This window comes from Lycorma delicatula, chromosome 4 (assembly GCF_047948215.1).
Source record: "Lycorma delicatula isolate Av1 chromosome 4, ASM4794821v1, whole genome shotgun sequence".
Taxonomy (NCBI): domain Eukaryota; kingdom Metazoa; phylum Arthropoda; class Insecta; order Hemiptera; family Fulgoridae; genus Lycorma; species Lycorma delicatula.
Genome location: NC_134458.1, coordinates 162,642,382 through 162,663,025, shown reverse-complemented (window position 1 = coordinate 162,663,025; position 20,644 = coordinate 162,642,382). Strand labels below are relative to the sequence as shown.

The following is a 20,644-nucleotide window of genomic DNA, read 5'->3' as shown; positions in this document are numbered from 1 at the left end:
AATCAGCAATTTCCCATGCATGTAATTAAAAATATATTTTTGGGAATAGTCAGAAAGGCCAATCTACACTTAAAATATACTCACATGTCTACTATGTGAGGTACAATAAAAAAATTCTAATACTAGTTTTATAAGAAATGCACATGATGCAGCAGTGATATTCATGAACCAAAGGGATGCCGTGTGTATGTATATATATATATATATATATATATATATATATATATATATACACACACACACACACACACTCACACAGCATATTCTTTTTGACTGCATACATGGGGATTTGTCATAATGCTATGAACCATAAGGTAGAGCAGATATTTAACATCAAATTCTGCATCAAACTCAGGAAATCCACATCAGAAACCTTTAACATATCCGGCCACAGGAAAAAATCAATGAGTTGGTCGAAGTGTTTTAAACAGCATCTATTCTTTTATGAGCCAGAATATTACAGGAGGATGATGACAAGTCAAAGTGACTCTCCATGAATACAAATATAAACATAATATGATAGATTGTGTGTGAGGAATTTTGGATTACCATAAAGCAAATGCTTTACATGATCAATGTGGGACTATAAGTGGTGCAGGGAATACTGATGTTCATTTTAAACACGAATCATGTTGAACCACCTCTAATAGAAAGCTCAGGAAAACCTTTATTTAAGACAGGTTTATCATCAATCAAGAGTTGGGTCTATGACTAAGATCCAAGTACAAAGTAGAAACCTCAGAGGAAGAAAGGCCCGCAATCTGAGAAAAAATAAAGTATTGTATGTTCTTCATGAATCTATTACCTTAGGTAAATTACCAATATCCTATTCTACTGTACTGTAATGCTCTGATGCAACTAAGAGAGGACACTGAACACAAATATTAACCTTGGTCTAAGGCATTTCTCAACCTTTCAGTATTTGCGACCCAATTTTCAATCATAATTTTCAACGTGCCCCCCTCTCATACAATAACAATTTATACAATAATGATGTATATTGACACTAAAGCTACACTACAACCTTAATTACAAACTTTACAAATTACTAAAAATTAGTAAATTTATTGATATTTGGCAACACCAATCCACTGCACTGACAAAACCAAAATCGATGTCTCTATTGCTCTCTGTCTTATGTCCACTGTATCAGACATTCTGATTTGTCTCAAACATTCTGAAACATCTGTGCAAACTTGAATAAATGCTGCACCTTGTTCAATTCCAGCCAGTCTATCAAGTTGATCTTTCTATCGCTATCAAATGTATCATGAATGTGTATGTTGTAATTTGCATGTTAACAGCAATTCACGTAATTAAAATTCATGACAGCAGATTTATACAGAATCATGGATAAATTTTTAAGTGGGCGTAAGTGAGCATTAGATGATAATGAAGCATCAAGTGCACAGACGAGTGTGGTTCCGAAAATAAAATCAAAAAAATATTCTTAAGAATACTTAAATTTTGGGTTTACCAGTACTGAAGAAAATGGTGAAGAAAGGCCTGTGTGTGTTATTTGCTCAAAAAATTTGGCAGACGGCAGCGTGAAACCTAATACACTTAAACATTTGGAAACGACTCATAGTGAGTATGTTAACAAACCCTGAGAATTCTTCAAATTAAAACTAAAATCATGTGAAAAGCAAACATCATTTTAAAAAAAACTTTGTCCGTGAATGAAAAAGCTCTACTTGTCTCTTACAAAGTTTCATATAAAACAGCCAGATGTAAAAAGCCTCACACCATTGGTAAAGAGCTTATTTTTCCAGCTGCAACTGAGATTGTAGAAACTGTTTGGAGATAATTTTGCCAAATAACTGCAGTCCATACCTCTATCAAATGATACTGTTCCCCATTGAATTGGTGATATAGCTAAAAATGTACAGTATCAGCTTTTTGGGAAGTTGCATGAAAATTGTTTTCAATTCAGCTTTATGAGGCAACAGACAGAAATAAAGATGCTCATTTCATTGCCTATGTTTGATCTTGTATGATGGTATGTCAGCAGTAGAAAAACTACTTTTCTGAAAACCAATAGAACTCAAAACAACAGCACTCACATTATTTACTATCTTAAATGATTTTATAAACGAGGCAAACATAGAGTGGAAAAATCACGTCAGAATATGCACCGAAGGTGCTTGTTCAATGTCTAGAAGATTTCAAAGTATACAAGCACTTGTGAAACAAAAATCTCCAGTGTGTCTGGACACATTGCATGATCCACAGAGAAGCTCTGGCTTTCAAAGAAATGAGTCCTGGTCTGAATATTGTGCTAATGACGGTTGTAACCATAGTAAATAAAATAAAAATAAGACCCTTAAAATTAAGAATCTTTTCTACACTTTGTAAAGACATGGGTGCAGTACATTCAGTGTTATAATTTTATTGCGAGGCAAGATGGTTATCACGCGGGAAATTTTTACAACGTGTTTATGAATGAAGATGAAATCGCCATTTTTCTAGAAAAGGAAAACCTATCGGAAGCCAACAAGTTTCAAAATGGCTTATTTGTGACGGAATTGGTCTACTTGGTCGACATATGCAATAAATTAAATACCTTGAATCTTCAACTCCCAGGAGCAAATACACATATGTTGGATATGAGTGATAAAGTTAATGCTTTTTGTAGAAAATTGGAATTGTGGAGTAGAAATTTAAAGCAAAAAAACCTAAAAATGTTTGTAAATGTGGATGAATGTGTTAAAACTTAACTACTTAACTACTCTCTCTGCTACTGAACTCTCAACTACTGAAGAAGAAATCTTCATAGACTTCACGGCAAGTGGTAAAATCAAAAGAGAATTTAGTAACTAATCACTCTATGAATTTTGGGCAGGGGTGGATGATGAGTTTTCTACAATGAGAACAAGAACATTTCATATACTATTACTATTTTCAACATCCTACCTTTGCGCAACCAGATTTTCTGCAGTGGCTGCTTTGAGGACAAAATATAGATCTCAAATAAATATAGAAAAAGAACTCTGTGTCAATTTCTAATATTAAACCTTCCTTCGAAAAACTTTGCTCTGCAAGATAGCAAGAGAGTCAACTAATAATTAACCAAGGCCCAAGGAGTCACTAATAATTATCAAACTTGTTTTTAATGTAGTATTGATAAGTTAATTTAATACATTGTGCAATGCTGATACAATCCTATTTATAAGTGTATTATAGTGGTGTAAATGTGTATTTTATTATTTATTATGTCAGAATGTATTTTGTTTTGCTTTCCTTTCAGTAAATTAATAAATCTTTTTAATAATATTTTCTTTCTAATGTGCTTGTGCCCCCCATTTAGTGTTATCATGCCCCTTTAGGGAGGCATGCCCCACACGCTGAGAAACACTGGCATAAGGGCAAATAAGGTCATCATGACAATGCTCCTGCCACACAGCTAGCTTAACAAAATACATGAATCTTTCAAATGTAATAACACAGTTAAACTTCAGCAATACTGTACTTACTGAAATTGGCCCCTGTAACTTCTATTCTTCAAAATGAACCTCAAGTCAAAGGATCATTATTTCAGCACCATACAGATACCCATTGCGAGTCAAACAATATGTTTGATGCATTTAAACATCATCACGACTTCCTCAAAATATTACAATATGGCAGAAAAATTGAGAACAGAGTATTGTTGCACAAGGGATAGGATTACTTTGAAGAGATGGTAGGAAAATTTAAATCAAGTAGTCTTTTTATGGGCTTATTCTTGAATTTTTTAATTACAATTTGTACTGATAACGTAAACATAGAATACAATAATTTGGTTATGACAGGCAATTGTTATCAGTGATCAAGAGAATGGTAGAATAAAAATCATTTTCAACTACAAATAATAACAAGCTTTTTATAAAATTTCTTTTAAATATTAATTTACAATTAAGCTTCCCTAATGTTGTTAACACACAGAATTATAAAATAAATAAATTATACATACCTGGACTGGGAAAATGCTAGCGGGATTAATATTTAATGATTCAGCAATTGACTGTACAACGTCCATAAGAGCAGTATAACAATTTTCTTGTATTTCTTTAATTTTTGCACTAACAACATTCAATGAATCTCTATTAACAACTGATAATTTATTAACATTTGATTCAGATTCACTATATATCGGAAGCATTATCTAAAGCAAAAACATACAAAGAATAATATAAAAATAAATATACATTATATTTCATCAAAAATAGGAATTAAAAAAAAAATTTTATCGGTTGCTGAAATCTTCCAGCAATTCCATATATTTAAAATTTCACTCTTCTCACTGATAAAATATTTGTATTAAGTAGTATCAATAAAACCGATTCAATCTGTACCATACTCTGTTCTGTCAAAACTAACATTAGAACTTAGAAATTTAGCAAAATACATGAGACTTTATTTTCCAATATTTATACTGGCTTATTAGTATGATGAGATAAACCTCTAACAACTTAACTATAACTTTAATTATAATTAGATGTGTCAAAATGAAGTTTTTTTCTTGCTATAAGGTAATACTATATTCAGCTGTTATAGCTGTTCGATGTGCCTGCTTGTAGTAATATTATATACTGCAGGGGGTGACTGTTATGGTAGTGCTTTAAAATACATGATGACTTAACCTGTTTGTGCTATTTTAAACACGCTGTTAATCAATATGGTACAACAGGCCAATGAAGGATCATTGGCCTGCTGTACCAATTGCGTAGGTGAGAGTCAGCAATTGCATCATGCATCTTTAATAAGCAATATTACACTGAATGACATCCAAAAAATCTTTTACGCATTTCTTACTTTATAATTTAAAAAATTCTCACTGTTCATCATGGATATGCAAAAGATGTGCCAAATGGGTTCCACACATGCTTACTGATAAATAGAAAGTAAAGTGTAATAAAGGTGCTGCACTGTTTTCAAATCTAAACAAAAGGAAGATGAATTTTTCAGTTGCATGCATTACGACATGCAGTGAAACTAGGGTTTGCTATATCTTATCAATAAGCAAATATCAACTGATGACTGGCATCACTCTCATTTGCCATCCACACACATGAAGTTTAAGCAGACTTTTGACAAAAAAAGGTCTACTCCTTGTTGAGATGGCAAAATGTATGGCATTAACGTTGCTGTATATTTTGAAGAAATAACAGGATTGTGCCTGGCAATTCAGATTATCATTTTTGAGAAAGATTAGCATAATCCTTCTCCATCGAACTGCCTAGCCCCACACTGCTAGATAGATTACACAGCTCACTAATTCATAAGAGAAGTTGTTTTCTAAGCTCTAGACTGGCCTTGTCCTATTGATTCTCACCTTTAAAATTAAATTAACAAACTATTTAGGGGGAGATAAGCAGCCCCATGAATGAAGAATACTGATGGATGCGGCCAGAATGTTTCTGAATGGACTTATGAGAATAGTACAATGAGGTAATACAGAACACTGTAATGAATTATGAATAACTAAATGTTTAAGTGACTGCATGCAAAAATGACCTAAGATAAAATTAACAGTTCTGTTAAAAATATTTATCTCAGTTGCTTTGTTATTATATAATGGGTGTTTCTTTCTGTACAGACATATCTTTAAACTTTTTAATTTATTACCCAACATTATTAGATAATGCTTATCATTTAGAAGAGTCTGTGATGTAACAAAACAATTTGTTACAAGATGGATCTTATAGAAAATAGTAGCATGAACTTATATGGTGATCCTGAGATAGTAGTGTCTACCATTTCATTCAGATAGTTTCTGATTAGCATTATTCATATGCTAAATTCACCCTCACAAAAAAAAAAATTAAACTGTCAATGGACATTAGCCTGCAGTTACATCATGAATATTTTATTGTTACTACCTCAAATATGCTGTACATACACCAGAACCAGGAATTGAACCTGAGTTCAGCTTATCTGGAAGCCAGTATGCAAACCCCTACATTGACTGGCTCAATGAAATAAATAAACTTCCACTATTTACCTGAAGGTTCAAATTCTGGTAGGACTCAGTATTTTTCAGATGCTATAAATTTCCATACAATTCACACCCACGTTTCAACTTATGGGGTGATCTGAATCAAAATATATATATATATATATATATATCTTATCTCAATAATCAGTACTAGGTGGTTTATTTGATAAAATTTAAATATATGTATATATAATGATTTGTATTCACATTATATATAAACCACCAATACATAGTAATTAAGTTAAACTTACCATATTAATTTCCAATAATTGATTATTGTGCTATCCCACGTCTTCCGTTTGTATTTTATTCTATAACTACATTAAAATATATTCAAAATTTCAAAACAGAAAACAATTTAGAATAAAATGATAAATTATTAAAAGAGTACATTTTAATGTAGTTATAGAATTCAATACCAACTGAAGATGTGGGATACTGTGAAAATCCATTATTGGAAATATAGTTAATAACTTATTTCATGTAATAATAGATTTTATAAACACAGTGGTCAATAATGATATATATATAAACAAACTGTAGGAAAGTTTTTCTTCCTGCAGTCTACCATTATATATAAGTGTACAATTGAAAAGTGAAGCAAAGGTTGCACAAATTTTGAATTAAAATATTTATATTATTGCAAAAATTTATAACATGCTTATAATACGAACTGTGATATGGCTGTCATGGAAGATATTATTGCATTACAGAAATTAAAAACCAATAATGAACCTAAAATTTACCAGCAATTAATAAAAGAGAAATTAACATAAAAAAAAATCCAAATATTACAATAAAAAAATGCATTACCTTAACATTTCCTTTAAGTAATGAATCACTTTTTTGTCCGAGTCTAATGTACATATTAACTATATCATCTCTACAAACTACTGGATATTCATCTAAGTAATTTTCTAAAATTAATTTATGTAATAATCTTGCGACATCACTTCTATTCCAATTTTTACCTTTACCGTGTAAATCCAATTTATCATGACCTGTAGAATATCACCACAATGTGTATTTATATAAATAATAAAAATAAATATTTAAAAATAAAATTGCTTACCTTATCTATAGTACCATATTCTAAAACTTTCTTGTACATTTTTCCATCTATGAAGAATCACTGATGCAGACAATTCTTTCCATTTAGCCTAGTTTACAATCATATTATACATTATAATGTTCTAATATCCCTTAAAATTTATTTTTTCTTTGCCCGGAGAGCCTAGCTGCGGAGGCGTGCCTCAACCTTCCTCAGAGAAAAAATCCTGGTGACTCCATTTTCATCAAAAGGTGATTTTTTATTAATATTTTTTATGAACCTATACCATATCAAATATACATCTTCTGAGGCCTTTTCAGTTAACTAACTGTTGACTTTTAATTTAACTAACTGTTAGGTCTTATAAATTAGAGTGAGTCTTACCATTTTCATTTCTCTGAATCAAGTTTTTTCTATTCTTTGTCATATTCCTAGCTTCATACATGAAAAGCATTCCATAAGTACTGCTTTTATAAAAAACAAAAGTAAGGAAGATAACAATAAAAACGATGTGACATTTTCATTAAAAGGTAAGGTACCTTGTCTCAAACTGAATTTGACCAAACATTTTTTCTGTCAAAAATTGAGTTGACTTTCATTTGATAAGGTAGGGCTGGAAATGGTAGGTTACTTTCAGAACATTTTTAAAGACAATGAAAAATTAGAATAAAAAAAATGATATATACGAGGTGCGACAATAAAGTAATGAGACTGATTTTTCTTTGCAAGATGTGGCAACCCTGCAGCTTGTGTAGCCACACCATCTTTGACCTTGGTCTATAAGCTACTTCTAGTCCAAGCGGTACATTGATGCAACTGCTCAGTCGAGAGTTGTGCTGTAATAAGTGAACACGTGTTTGTGTCTCTCGTCACAGAAATGAAACCCCAAAATATTGCACAACGGTATGCCATTTCTTTTTGCATTAAATTGGGTGAAAACGTGACGACAACTTATGGTAAGCTTCAGAAGGCTTTTGGAAAGGAGGTTATGTCAAGAGCTCAGGTTTTTCGGTGGCATAAAATTTTTAGTGAAGGCAGAACGAATGTTGAAGATAGACCGCAGTGGACGACCATCAACCTCACGGACAGATGTAAACTTGACCAGGGTGCGTGAAATCGTACGATCTGATCGAAGATTATCCGTGAAAATGATCGCAGAAGAACTCAACATCAATCAAGAAACGGTTCGCCTAATATTAACTGAAGATCTTGGTATGAGAAAGATTTGTGCAAAAATGGTCCCCAAAAATCTCACACAACAGCGAGAAACATGGAAAAATGTGGCAGCCGATCTGTTAGAGCAAACGGAAATCAATCCAGATTTGTTGAGCCGTGTTATCACTATTGAAACAACCAACCTTCATCACCATGAAGGTTGGTTGTTTCAATACAATCCAGGGACAAAACGCCAAAGTTCGCAATGGTGCTCAAAGGGATCACCCAGACCAAAACAAGCTCGCATGTCAAAATCAAAAGTGAAATGCATGCTTGTATGCTTCTTCGATTCCAAGGGAATTGTTCATAAAGAGTGGGTGCTTCCTGGACAAACAGTTAACCAATATTTCTACAAAGAAATTTTAGAAAGACTTCGTAAACGAGTTCTTCGTGTCCGTGCCAACATTGCTGATAATTGGATTCTGCATCACAATAATGCGCCATCCCATACTGCTCTGTCAGTACAGCAATTTTTAACCTCAAAACAAACTTCAGTACTACCACAGCCACCTTATTCACCAGATATCGCTCCGTGTGACTTTTTTCTATTTCCAAGAGTAAAAATGGCGGTCAAGGGTCACCATTTTGAAACAACACAAGATGTACAAAAAGCTGTGACGAGGGTCTTAGAGGATATTACAGAAGATGAGTTCCAGAAATGTTACCATTAATGGCAGAAGCGCTGGAATAAGTGTGTGCAATCAGAGGGGAACTAATTTGAAGGAGACAACACTAAACATGACTAAAACGGTAAGCAACAATTTTTTTCACATGTTTCATTACTTTATTGTCGCACCTCGTATTTGCATCAGTAAGTCGATTTTGAAAATTTGTTAAATGACTATAAATTCAACACCAACCTATTTCAAACTTGTTAAGATCCTATCCCACAAAACTGAAGGCTATCAGGGAGACTAATGGAGGAAATTTTGATTACGATATGTCCAAATTTTTCTACAAGTAACTTTACGTTGAATCTTTAGAGATTTACACATGATATATGATGTGCAGTTCAAAAGTAAGGGCCGATGAGTTATAAATAGTGACTGGCAACACTGATTGGTTCACACACGTGCAGTAGCATTAAATAGTCTGTTGGGCATGTAACTGTAAATGTGGCAGTTAACAAATGTGATGGTAATAACAAATCCCACCAGTTGTGATGTTTGATCAGCGATTAGATTTCTAAATGCAAGAGGACATAATACTGCTGAAATTCATCGTCAATTGTGTGAAACATATAAGCCTACTGCAATGAGTGAAGGAAAAGGCAATAGTGTCATGAGTTTATGGAAGGCCATTCAAATCTTCACAATGAACAGTGAAGTGGCAGGCGTAGTGTTTGGACTGACAATCTCATTGAATGTGTGAATGCAAAAATGAGAGAAAACCATCGCTTTATGGTTAGCAATCTTTCTCTAGAATTTCCATAAGTTTAAAAGGCAACGCTGCTGAGAATTGTGACTGATACTCTAGACTGACATAAACTGAGTGCACAATGAATGCTGAAAACATTGACAAGTGCTTACAAAGATCACAGAATGACATCTGCATGTGCTTTCCTTGATCACTTAAGTCACAAGGAAGACAAATTTTTTCCCCATATCATCGCTGATGATGAAACATGGATTTTATATGTCGATGCTAAGAAACAACAATCCATGCAGTGGCGTCATTCTACTTCACCTAAACTGAAAAAATTCAATGTAACCCAGTTTCGAAGGAAAATCATGGCTACTGTATTTTGGGACCAAAAGGGTGTGCTTGTTTGATTGCATGTAACCTAGAACATCCATCACATCATAAGTCTATTGTGAAACACATTCTAAACTGCATCATGCCATTCAAAACCTACGACGGGGAATGCTGAGATCAAGAATTGTTCTTCTTCATGATAATGCACGTTCTCACATGGCTGCAAGCACAACAGAAACAATTCAAGAATTTGGATGAGAAATTTTTGAACATCCTCTTACAGTCTTGATCTCGCACCCAATGACTACCATCTCTTCCTACAATTCACTGGCTTGTGTCTCAACGGTTTGAGGCAAGTGAAGAGAAAAATCACAGTGCAAAAGTAGCTACAATCCTAGGCAACAGAATTTTATGCAGCGGGTTTGAAGAAGCTTTATCACAACATCAAAAGGATTTGGAACAAAATGGTGATTATGCAGAAACATAAAATAAATATGTAAGTATTTAAAAACATTAATAAATTTTTCATCTTTTCAACTGTTCTCATTTTGTTAGCGATTGGCCCTATGTCTATAGCAGATCTTGGAAGATCAAAATAGAAGTCTTTTTACCTAGAATAATGACTGGTTTAATATTACAATTTGTATTTTTTTGATAGAAGTTTCTGTAAGAATCTAAAAATAGCAATCTTCCCAAGGTTTAACCATTTTTCCACAATAAGGCTGTTTGATAATACATTTTCATTAACCCAAAAAATAAAGCTCTCAGAAGAGCCAAAATGTAAACCAAACATTATGTATGACATCTGTTTAATTGTCTTTTGTACAATATTAATAGTTCAGATATATATATATTAGCTAAATATGTAGTTCAAAAAAATGTTACTCTTAACTAAGTTTTAGCTGTATAATTCTATGGATAAAGTGCAAAGGGAGTTAATGTAGAATGGAATAAAAAGTTAAAGGGAAGATTTACATCTGATAAAGATAACACAGGATGAAAAAAGAAAAGTGAAAAAGAGAGGAAAGGAGAGATCTATTATATGTACCAGGGCTGGAGTTGACTGAGAATTTTCCTAGAGAAAGTATGCAAATCCTGCATAAAATGCAAATTCATCCTAATTTTGAATGTGAACAAAATTATTGAAATGTTTTTAGCGTGGAAAAGAAAACCGAAAAGGTAAATTTGAATGATTACAATATGTGAATAAGATGGTAAAGGAGAGAATGAGATAAAGAATACTGAAATGAGAGGTAGTAGGAATAAGATAAAGGAGGATATATGCAATGAGTGTGAATTAGAAGAGAGGATAAATAGAACAAGCTTAAATAAAAAGGAAAAAAGATGACTGTCTTAGAGGAAATGGATTATGTAGGTACAACCTGTTTATTTATCACTCACACACGCACACCTAAAAATAAATAGCTTGATATAAATAAATGGAAATATTACCTGACTTAGTAACTTTTTCATTTCTACTGCCTTTAAATACATCAACAATATGATTTATAGTATAATTTGAATGACGTCCACAAATATTTTTAATGCATTTAATTATCATTATACTTTCAGCAGTAACATCTTGTGTGTTGAAGTTACCCTGCAAAAACCAATCAAACAAAGTGATAGATCAAAATTAAACTGATAAAATTAATTTTTTCTTAAAAAAAAAATTGATTTGATTAAACTAATAAATACTAACACTTTATAAACACTATAAATAATACTACATTGATAAATTAAACTTATAAAAAAAACTAAGATACTCAACTTATAAAAATGGAATTTCTAGACATTTATTAAAATGATTACATGTTTGATTCAGGGAAACAGGAAATTTGTATTTATTGCCTTGATGAGTGTCAGTATTGAATAACTTATAGAAACCAGCTCACAGTATCTTGCCGATTAGATATTATGGATACTTGAAGGTGGTATGTAACATGTTTTTGCCATCATAGTTTTTTTATAAAAATAATGACAGTGTGGAGGCTGAACATAGAGAATTTAGAATGCCATGTTCATGTAATGTCAGCTCATGCAATTAATTAACATATGGATAAGTAATTTTAAGGAAACAGGTCCAACAACAAAAAAGAAACCTCCAGGCGGTATGCGGACGGTTCATATGCCAGTCCTGTTAAAGCCCACCAGGGCAAGGAATGGGGGAGAATGGTGTGGCGACCAGAATTGTCACAAGGTGGGTGTCTAACCCTACGGGGGTTGGGATGTTCATATGCCAAACAATATCAAGCTGCTGTTATAAGAAGCCTACACCATTGAATTCATTGTCATGCAGTATCTTTACAGTCATATAGTTGAAGTGTTTAAAGAAAACTTTGCACGACTTACTTTACATTCATACAAAGTGCAGATCATCCAGGAACTGAAACCAAACAGTCACATAACGTGCTATAAATTCTGTGAACAAATGGTTGAGAAGGTAAACAAGGACAATGACTTTGTTAACTGTCTCTGGATGTGACATAGCACATTTCCACTTTAATATCTTGGTTAATAAATAACATTTTCAGTTTTGGGCACAAGATAATCCTATACAGCTACATTAGCAACTGCTACACTTTACCATGTGGTTGCTGTGTCGTCATATGGCATAATCCCTTAATTTTTTGAAAATGGGTATATAACATGGCCTCACGACTACAGTCATATCAGTTTGATATGTTGTCATGCTGAAACACTTAAAAACTTTGATGTGCAAAAACTAGACATTTCCACATATTACTGACAACAATTGGTTTTAACAAGATAGATCATAACACACAGTATGAATATTGATGGCAGCTGTAAATAAATTGCTTGGCAACATATAATTTTGAGAAATGGTGACATTCCCTGGTCTCCCAGGTTTCTTGATTTGTCGGTGTGGAACTTCTTCTTGTAGGATCATCTTAAAGCAAAGAATGTAGAAGTCAACCTGCTATGACATTAAAACTAAAAGTCAATTGCTGAAATTCCTGTTGAAATGTTACGTCAAACCATACAGAGTTTAACTATGAGACTGCAGGAATGTCTTACCTTGAGATGAAGCTCACCAAAAGTAATCTTCAAATAATAAATCTTGTGTATTTATTTGTAAATGCCATGTTCTTTTTCTATTAGATGTAATAAACTTTTCATAAGAATATTTAATTTTTAAAATTAACAATTTCCCTGAATCATCCTGTATTTAATATATACCTTAATATACTTAACGTTTTATAAATGTAACAAATTTTAGCAAAAGAGAAAAAATAAACATAATATAGACCCAGCCTAATTTTTTCAACTTATAATGGTTATTAGTATCTGTACTAAAGGAGTTAGATAATTAGCTCCATAAAATAGTTTTTTAAAAGAGTAATTTCCACACAGTTAAAGGGGAGTCATTAAAAGTTTTTAAAAAAGTATAATTAGTAGTTTTTTATGCAATCAATAAAAATGATTGAAAATTTAATAAAATTGAAAATTATTCTACAGCTGTTTCACTGGTATGATAAATATACGAATATTAATTAATTTAATTAAACAAATCATGATACTGAACTGAGTGTGTTAAATATGTATAGTTAAGTCATTTTCCAAATTTTATTCCACTATCATAGAAATGAAGTTACTCACAAGTCTTTAAATTCTTGATTCAATACCTTTATTTTTAAAAATAGCAAACATTAGATAACTATCATTATAGGAATTACATAGCTTGCACTAGTGCAAGCTACAATGATAATTTTATTATAAAGATGTTATCATTATAACTTATAATGATGCACTAATGCAAAGTAAGTTATGACACGAGCCTTGGTGAGTGTCATAAAATTCACAAGAGTGCATTAATGGCCATTATAGAGAGTTACATACTGTATTTTTTCTGCGACTGATAAACTATTGAGAATACATCAGTTACAGAATATATGTGTGTCATAAAATTCACAAGAGTGCATTAATGGCCATTATAGAGAGTTACATACTGTATTTTTTCTGCGACTGAGAAAATATTGAGAATACATCAGTTACAGAATATATATAATTTTTAATTCAAAAAAGAATACAGTAAACAATACATTTTTGTGGCAATAGGTTATCAATCATAACTTCTGCTTTTCTTTAATGTTGGTCGGTGTTTCTTTCTTAGAATCCAACATAATAAAAGGATAACAGTATAATATAGAAACTTAGTTACATGTTGGTATACTTTCAAATTAACCTCTGACTGCTAACTATTAAACTGGATTAAAATCAAAGTAAAAGAACAGCTAATACATTAAACAATACCAGCTTCTGATTGATCAGTGGTTGAAAAGAGTAGGCTTTTGATCGGTTGAACACCTTTATCATAATACCCTCAATATGATACAGGTTCCAAACATTATACTACAGCTGTAGAAAAAAATAATTTTTGTACACTTGTCGCAATTATCTATAAGGCACTAATATAAAACGGCTGATTAATGAAAGGGTTTAGTCAACAGGTTGATGAATAACAAAGCTTTTACTATTTGTTCATGATTTTCTCTTTTTTATTATAGACTGACTAAAAAATAATACTAAGCTATACAATAGCTTGAAAATCATGAGGATATATATCAATAACCATGTTTCAGTTTAAAATTTAGCAGAAAATATTCTGATAAAAAGTTATAAAATATCAAATGAAGAATTTTTTACCCTGTTAATGCAATTATCACATGCAGTGCTTAAATTCTTAATACACTGTTCTCGGTTATATTCTTCATCAAAGTAACGCAACTGTAAGTATCTTCTGCAATATGTTTTATCCTCACAAAAGTTTGCCATTCTCCATAAATTTTGTAGGTGTGTCTGTTTTGCTCCAAGATTTGAGCGATCTGTATCCTCTTAAAATAGAAAGAAATGCTTTACACAATAACAGATTATACAACTAAAGCTTAAAAGTAATCAAAAAATAATATTTCCTATGTAAAATAAGTTATAAATCATTTTTAGTATTAACACACACATTACATATACACAAACAGCAGTTACTTAAGTCATACAATCTAGAATAATTTAAGGATTTTCATAATAAAAGATAAGTATTTGTATCATTATTAATTGCAAGATGGGTTTGAGACACCTCAAAATGGTATAATACAGAAATATTGAATTTATATATTTTAATTTACGTAACGGATAACACAAATTCATTTTGAGTGATAGTTTTCATCATATCATTAAAAGTTGATTGTTTCTGTAAACAATGAATAAAGTAACATCGTAATTATAAATATTAATTCTATAAAAATGAATACTAACTTTCTAAAAGTCCACGAATGCGATGTACATCACCATAACTGTAATACAAAAGACAAGATGAAATTTCACCATCTCTACCAGCTCTACCGGCCTCCTGATAATAACCTTCTAGTGACTTAGGTAATGTGTAATGTATAACAAATCTCACATCTGGTTTATCAATACCCATACCAAAAGCAACAGTGGCGCATACTACCTACAAAAATAAAATTAAAATAGAATTTCAATAAGTTAATAAATATTTACATATTATTTTGTTAATCTCTAATTTCATTGTCTTTTCTAAATCACATATCCACAATAAATAGTGCTACAAAGTACATATCTGTATTGCAAAGTGAATTGCTTAATTTATGATTAGTGAATTAAGATGAAATTGAATAGTTTTTATGATGAAATTATAAGTTCCAAATATGACAATTGAAAGACAAAAACTGACATTTGAAGGACATCTGTTATAAATTACACTAGAGTTTTTATATTCAATGTGTTAATTTAAAATCTGCAAGACGTGGAAAATTGGAACTCCTGCATAATTTTATTTAATCCTTTTATAAAAAAAAAACAAGGCAACAAATAATCTTGTTTTTTAATTGCTGAATCTATTGAGAAAGATCATCCTATTAATTGTCTTGTTGCAAGAGGATGAATGGAACTACTAACAGATCCAGCTGATTTATATAGTTTAAATTTTTTTAAGCAGTTACTTAAAACGACATGTCTACAGAGAGATCCTGGATGTCTGTCCATGAGCAGCTGAAAATGAACATTAACGATGTTTTCATTTAGAAAATTCTTAGTACAGAAAGGTTAAAAAAATTGCTAAAAGAATGGTGAAACACACTGATAAGTGCAGTGAAATGGAGAGAATAATTTCTATACACTTGCTATAGTAAAAGGAATGTAATTTGTATATTTTTGTAAATACCTTCAGATTTATGATGATTCCCACTTTTAAGTTGAACATCCTGAATAACTTTCATATATATATATATGGGAGAGAGAAAATAAAGAGAGAGAGAGTGAGAGAAAGAGAAAATACAACATACACAGTTTAACAAATTTGATTTTTAAAAATTTTATCAGTTATGGAAATAATTTTTATATGATATCAACTGCTATCATTAACAGCCAACAATAAATGCCAAAAACTATATCTCATGTTGATCATTTGCTTCGGTGATCAACAACAACCAGTTTAATAAATGTGCATATCCCTAGTTTCTTTATCAATTTTGAGGATTGCCTCAAAATACAATATTATAATAGTTTTGTGGCTTCCCTGAGAAATTCCAGTGTTCTGAAACCATCAGGTCACAAGGATATGCATCTGAGTGTCTTACAAGGACCTAATTGAATTGAATTTAATTTACTCTGAGGTAAAACTTACATATGGTGTTTACATATTACACAATATGTAAGTTCCACATAAGTACAATCAGTATTTGTCCGTGGGCCTGTTGATTAAAAGTATAATATTTATGACATTAAAATAATTTACAATACTTATACTAGATACATGTTACGATAAAAGAGTGATACCATTTTATCATGCACATCATGATACTATACACTATAATTACACTGTGGTCTATAATACAGAGTCTATACTATGCTAAACTAATACAGTCTGAACCCTTGACACCATATTTTTTGAAATGAATTCCATTAGCCCTGATTTCCAATGAAAGGTGTCAAAAAATATATATAATAGGGTTGAGACCTGCCTTCATGAAAATGGTGGACATTTCCAACACTTGCTGTAAGACATTAACAGTTGTGCATAACTAAATTCCATAAATCACATCAAATGAGAGCACCTCCATATAATAGTCCAGAATGGAATTATAGTGTATAGTGTATTATGAGGTGCACAATAGAATGATTTCACCATACATACTATTTCATTTCTTTATTAAAAACTGTTAAAAGATGATTGAAATTGGTAGTTCACAAAATCAACAGGAAATATGATTTATTCAGTATATATACTTACACTCTATTATAGTCTTTGTATTACTTATCGTTGTACAACATAAGATAATGTAATTTCTTCAACAGGTGGGTAGTGTTGCTTATATAGCAGCAGTTTTGTTGTATCACACAACTAATAATGTTTTAAATAATGTGTGTAAACCTCAAGCCAATAGAGTAGCCATTTGTTAGTTGCCTATTGCAAAATTTTTATATGGCTTTTTGTGTAAACTTTAGTGTAAAAACAGTGGCAGTGTATTAACATCAAATTCTGCATGAAAATCAACAAAATCACTATTGAAAAGTTTGAGCAGTTGTAAGTGGAGGGAGGTGTTCTGATTAATTGTACAGATTTTCTGAAATAGTCAAGTGTGTGAAGAGCAAGAAATTCAAAGATGAGCGAGATGTGAATGATGAAAAATGGGGACACTGAAAACAAAAAAAATGGGCAGAAATGTTAACAAAGATTGTGACTAACAGCTACCAAATTGTAAATTAGTCGAGAAACAGGTTAATTTTAACTGATGAATTAGGTATGCAACATACTACAGGGAAATTTATGTTTTAGATCTATGGACAAACAAAAGCAGCAATGACTTCAAATTACCACTGATTTTTCAGAAAATAATCACATGAGAATAATTGTAGGTGATAAAAGTATGTGATTTCAAGGAACTTTTAAAATTAGAGAAAATGTTATAATGACAAATATTTTCTGGTATCATTGATATATCCAGTATAATATAATCAAGGAAGCCAACAGTAATTTAGAAAAAAAGTTAATTAAATTTGTTTCCAGAAATGGGATCATCGAAACCAACCAATAGATTATAAAGGAAATATTTCAGAAACAATAGCTGGTAATTAACAATTCCAAACATACACTTTTTATAGGAATATTCTATGAATTAAATTGTCACACCTTGTATAAGTAAACAATCAAACAGTTTTTCACCAGCGAATGCTAGATGTACAATATACATTATGAAAGAAAAAGCTTGTCTTTGAAAACAAAAAAGAACTACAGGATGAAAAAAGTAGTTTTACGCCATATTAAGGCTTGTTCTTTCCTTTATTGTTATTGTAAGCATGAATTAAATTGAGGAAAACCTGTAGGAATAATGTACATTACACATAAAATACTACACTTTTAATTTCTTTCCCTGGTAGTGCTATTTTAACGTTCCATACCTTTGTAAAAATTATAAAAAATAAAGTTAAGTATAATTAAAAAAATTTTATCTGCCCTTTTAAGTACTAAAATTTTCTATCTTTATCCTTCAGTTATTTTGTACAATCAGATCATTATTATGTATGGCGATAAATTAAAAATGGTTTTGATAAAGTAGCAACAAAAATGACATAGCGATCTATGATGTCCATGATATTCAGCAATGAAGATACCAAAGCTACCAATTTTTTATAATGATAAACTGAACCAAATTTACCTAAACTAACTACTCTATTTTGCTGTTTAATATAAAAAAAAGCTTCAAACAAAGAATACAATGAACTTGTAAAGGCATCGCATAGTAACAGAAATCAACATCTGTGACCAATGATATAAAAGATACGAATCTTGACAAAAGAGTTAAATATATCTTGCTGATGATGAGATAATCTCCATTAAGTATAATCAATGGTACGAATTTTCACAACTGAAAGCATTCTGGTGATCTTTTAAATAAATTTATATTGTTTAAATAAAAAGTTATAGGTTTAACATGTTAGAAAAAGTAAAAATATCAATGAGAAGTTTATTATTATGTATAAATAATAAGGCTTTGCCTTACGTTATTCTTTCCTTATTTTTCTTTTGTAGCTTGCTACAAAAAAATTTCTTTTTTTTGAATGGTATGTTCATAATCTATTTATTTACTGATAGATAATACAGGCCATAAGGCTGTAGTCCCTAGTATATGATGCAGTGTATTTACCTTAACTCGATCAGTAATCCAATCTTGTTGGGCTTTATGCCTCTGATTTTCAGACAAACCAGCATGATAACATATTGAACGTATACCGGCTTTAGTTAACTCCTGGGCAACATTATCACATTCCTTACGTGAAAAACAATAAATTATTCCAGACTGTCTTGGAAACAATGTTTGTATTTTATTAATAATTTCTGATATCAGCGTTGATTTGCTTGATTTAGGAAGTACTTCGTAACGTAAATTAGGACGATCAAAACTTGATAAGAACCTATAAAAAGAAGTACACAGCATGACAAAGAAATACATAACATAAATGTAAGAGTGTATAACCAATATAAAACTTGCTATGAAATTAAAAAAAAAATTAATTATGTTATAGATGATAACTTAAATGTATAATAATCATATTCAAATTAATCAGTGATTGTAAAATATCAAAAAGTAAACCACATAGAATGTATCAATTATAAGAAAAGTGTTATTGTAAAAATAATTGTTTTACTGTTAAAAGGTAAAACAACCAAAGTGTCTTTAAGGGAAAGTGTTAAAAATATAAAATAAATGTCTGAGCATCCTATAAAAAGTTTACTCAATCCTTATTTCAGAGCATACATTTCTAAAACAATACCTGTAATTAATATGAGTATTTGTGATAAGGTAATCCTTTACACAGTAATTATATGAAACAAGAGTTTCCTAAGTTGTTACTACAAATTCTTTTGTTATTATTCATCTGACAAAATGATCATAATTATTTTTATTTATGTATGTAACATACAAATGCATTATACATACGCATGAGTTTGTTTACTAGGAGAGATCAGGAGGCCAGGATTTACATCACATATATTTAGGTCACAGGTTGGGTAATTTGTACACTCACCAGATAGAAAACACATCCTGGTTAGTCAATAACAAAACCACTCCCAGTAAATTACATAAACACATAGATTGGATTGACTCAGAAAGATCCCTAGACTCTTAGAATTGACCTGGTAGGTAGTTGTATTCTAAAAAAGTATGAAAAATATCCCAGAGAAGTAACTATAGATAAGGGTGAACTGTGAAAAATATTTATAGATGATCGGATCAAAAAGAGTTCATGAAAAGAGAAAAACAACCCACCTAAAGAAGTTAATCTTTGACCTGTAAGTTTCAAAATGTTAAGTGTACTGTGGTGTTTTATTTTTTAAATTACAAAATTTATTGAATGTAATATAGTTTTAAAATTTCATATCTTTAAATGAAAAGCAGTATGAATAAAATTGTTGTTTATTTTCCATTTATATCCATCACTACAGCCAGTAAGATTCAATTCTGTAACCTCTAGATTGGTGTTTCTCAACCTGAGGTTGCAAAATTATCCTAACAACTTTACACATAAACAATAACAAAATCATTTTATGAGAAAAAAACACTTATTACAAACATTTTACTTACATTTATAACTACACATATAAATAAAGTAAATTAATGAGTTGGTTGCATTTGTTTTTCATTTAAAACTTTCTCCATATGTGG

The 20,644-nt window shown here is 31.0% G+C and overlaps 1 protein-coding gene across 1 annotated transcript in view; it reads right to left on the bottom strand.

Annotated features, from left to right (window-relative positions):
* The window catches only part of Blm (Bloom syndrome helicase), a 101,323-nt gene that overhangs the window by 10,623 nt on the left and 70,056 nt on the right, over positions 1-20,644 (bottom strand). The window contains exons 12-17 of the mRNA XM_075364633.1: positions 19,124-19,391; positions 15,213-15,408; positions 14,607-14,794; positions 11,391-11,538; positions 6,791-6,978; positions 3,953-4,144 (exon numbers count right to left, since the gene is read on the bottom strand). Of these exons, the coding sequence (XP_075220748.1) occupies positions 3,953-4,144; positions 6,791-6,978; positions 11,391-11,538; positions 14,607-14,794; positions 15,213-15,408; positions 19,124-19,391 (1,180 nt within the window). The remainder of the gene's footprint in view (positions 1-3,952; positions 4,145-6,790; positions 6,979-11,390; positions 11,539-14,606; positions 14,795-15,212; positions 15,409-19,123; positions 19,392-20,644) is intronic.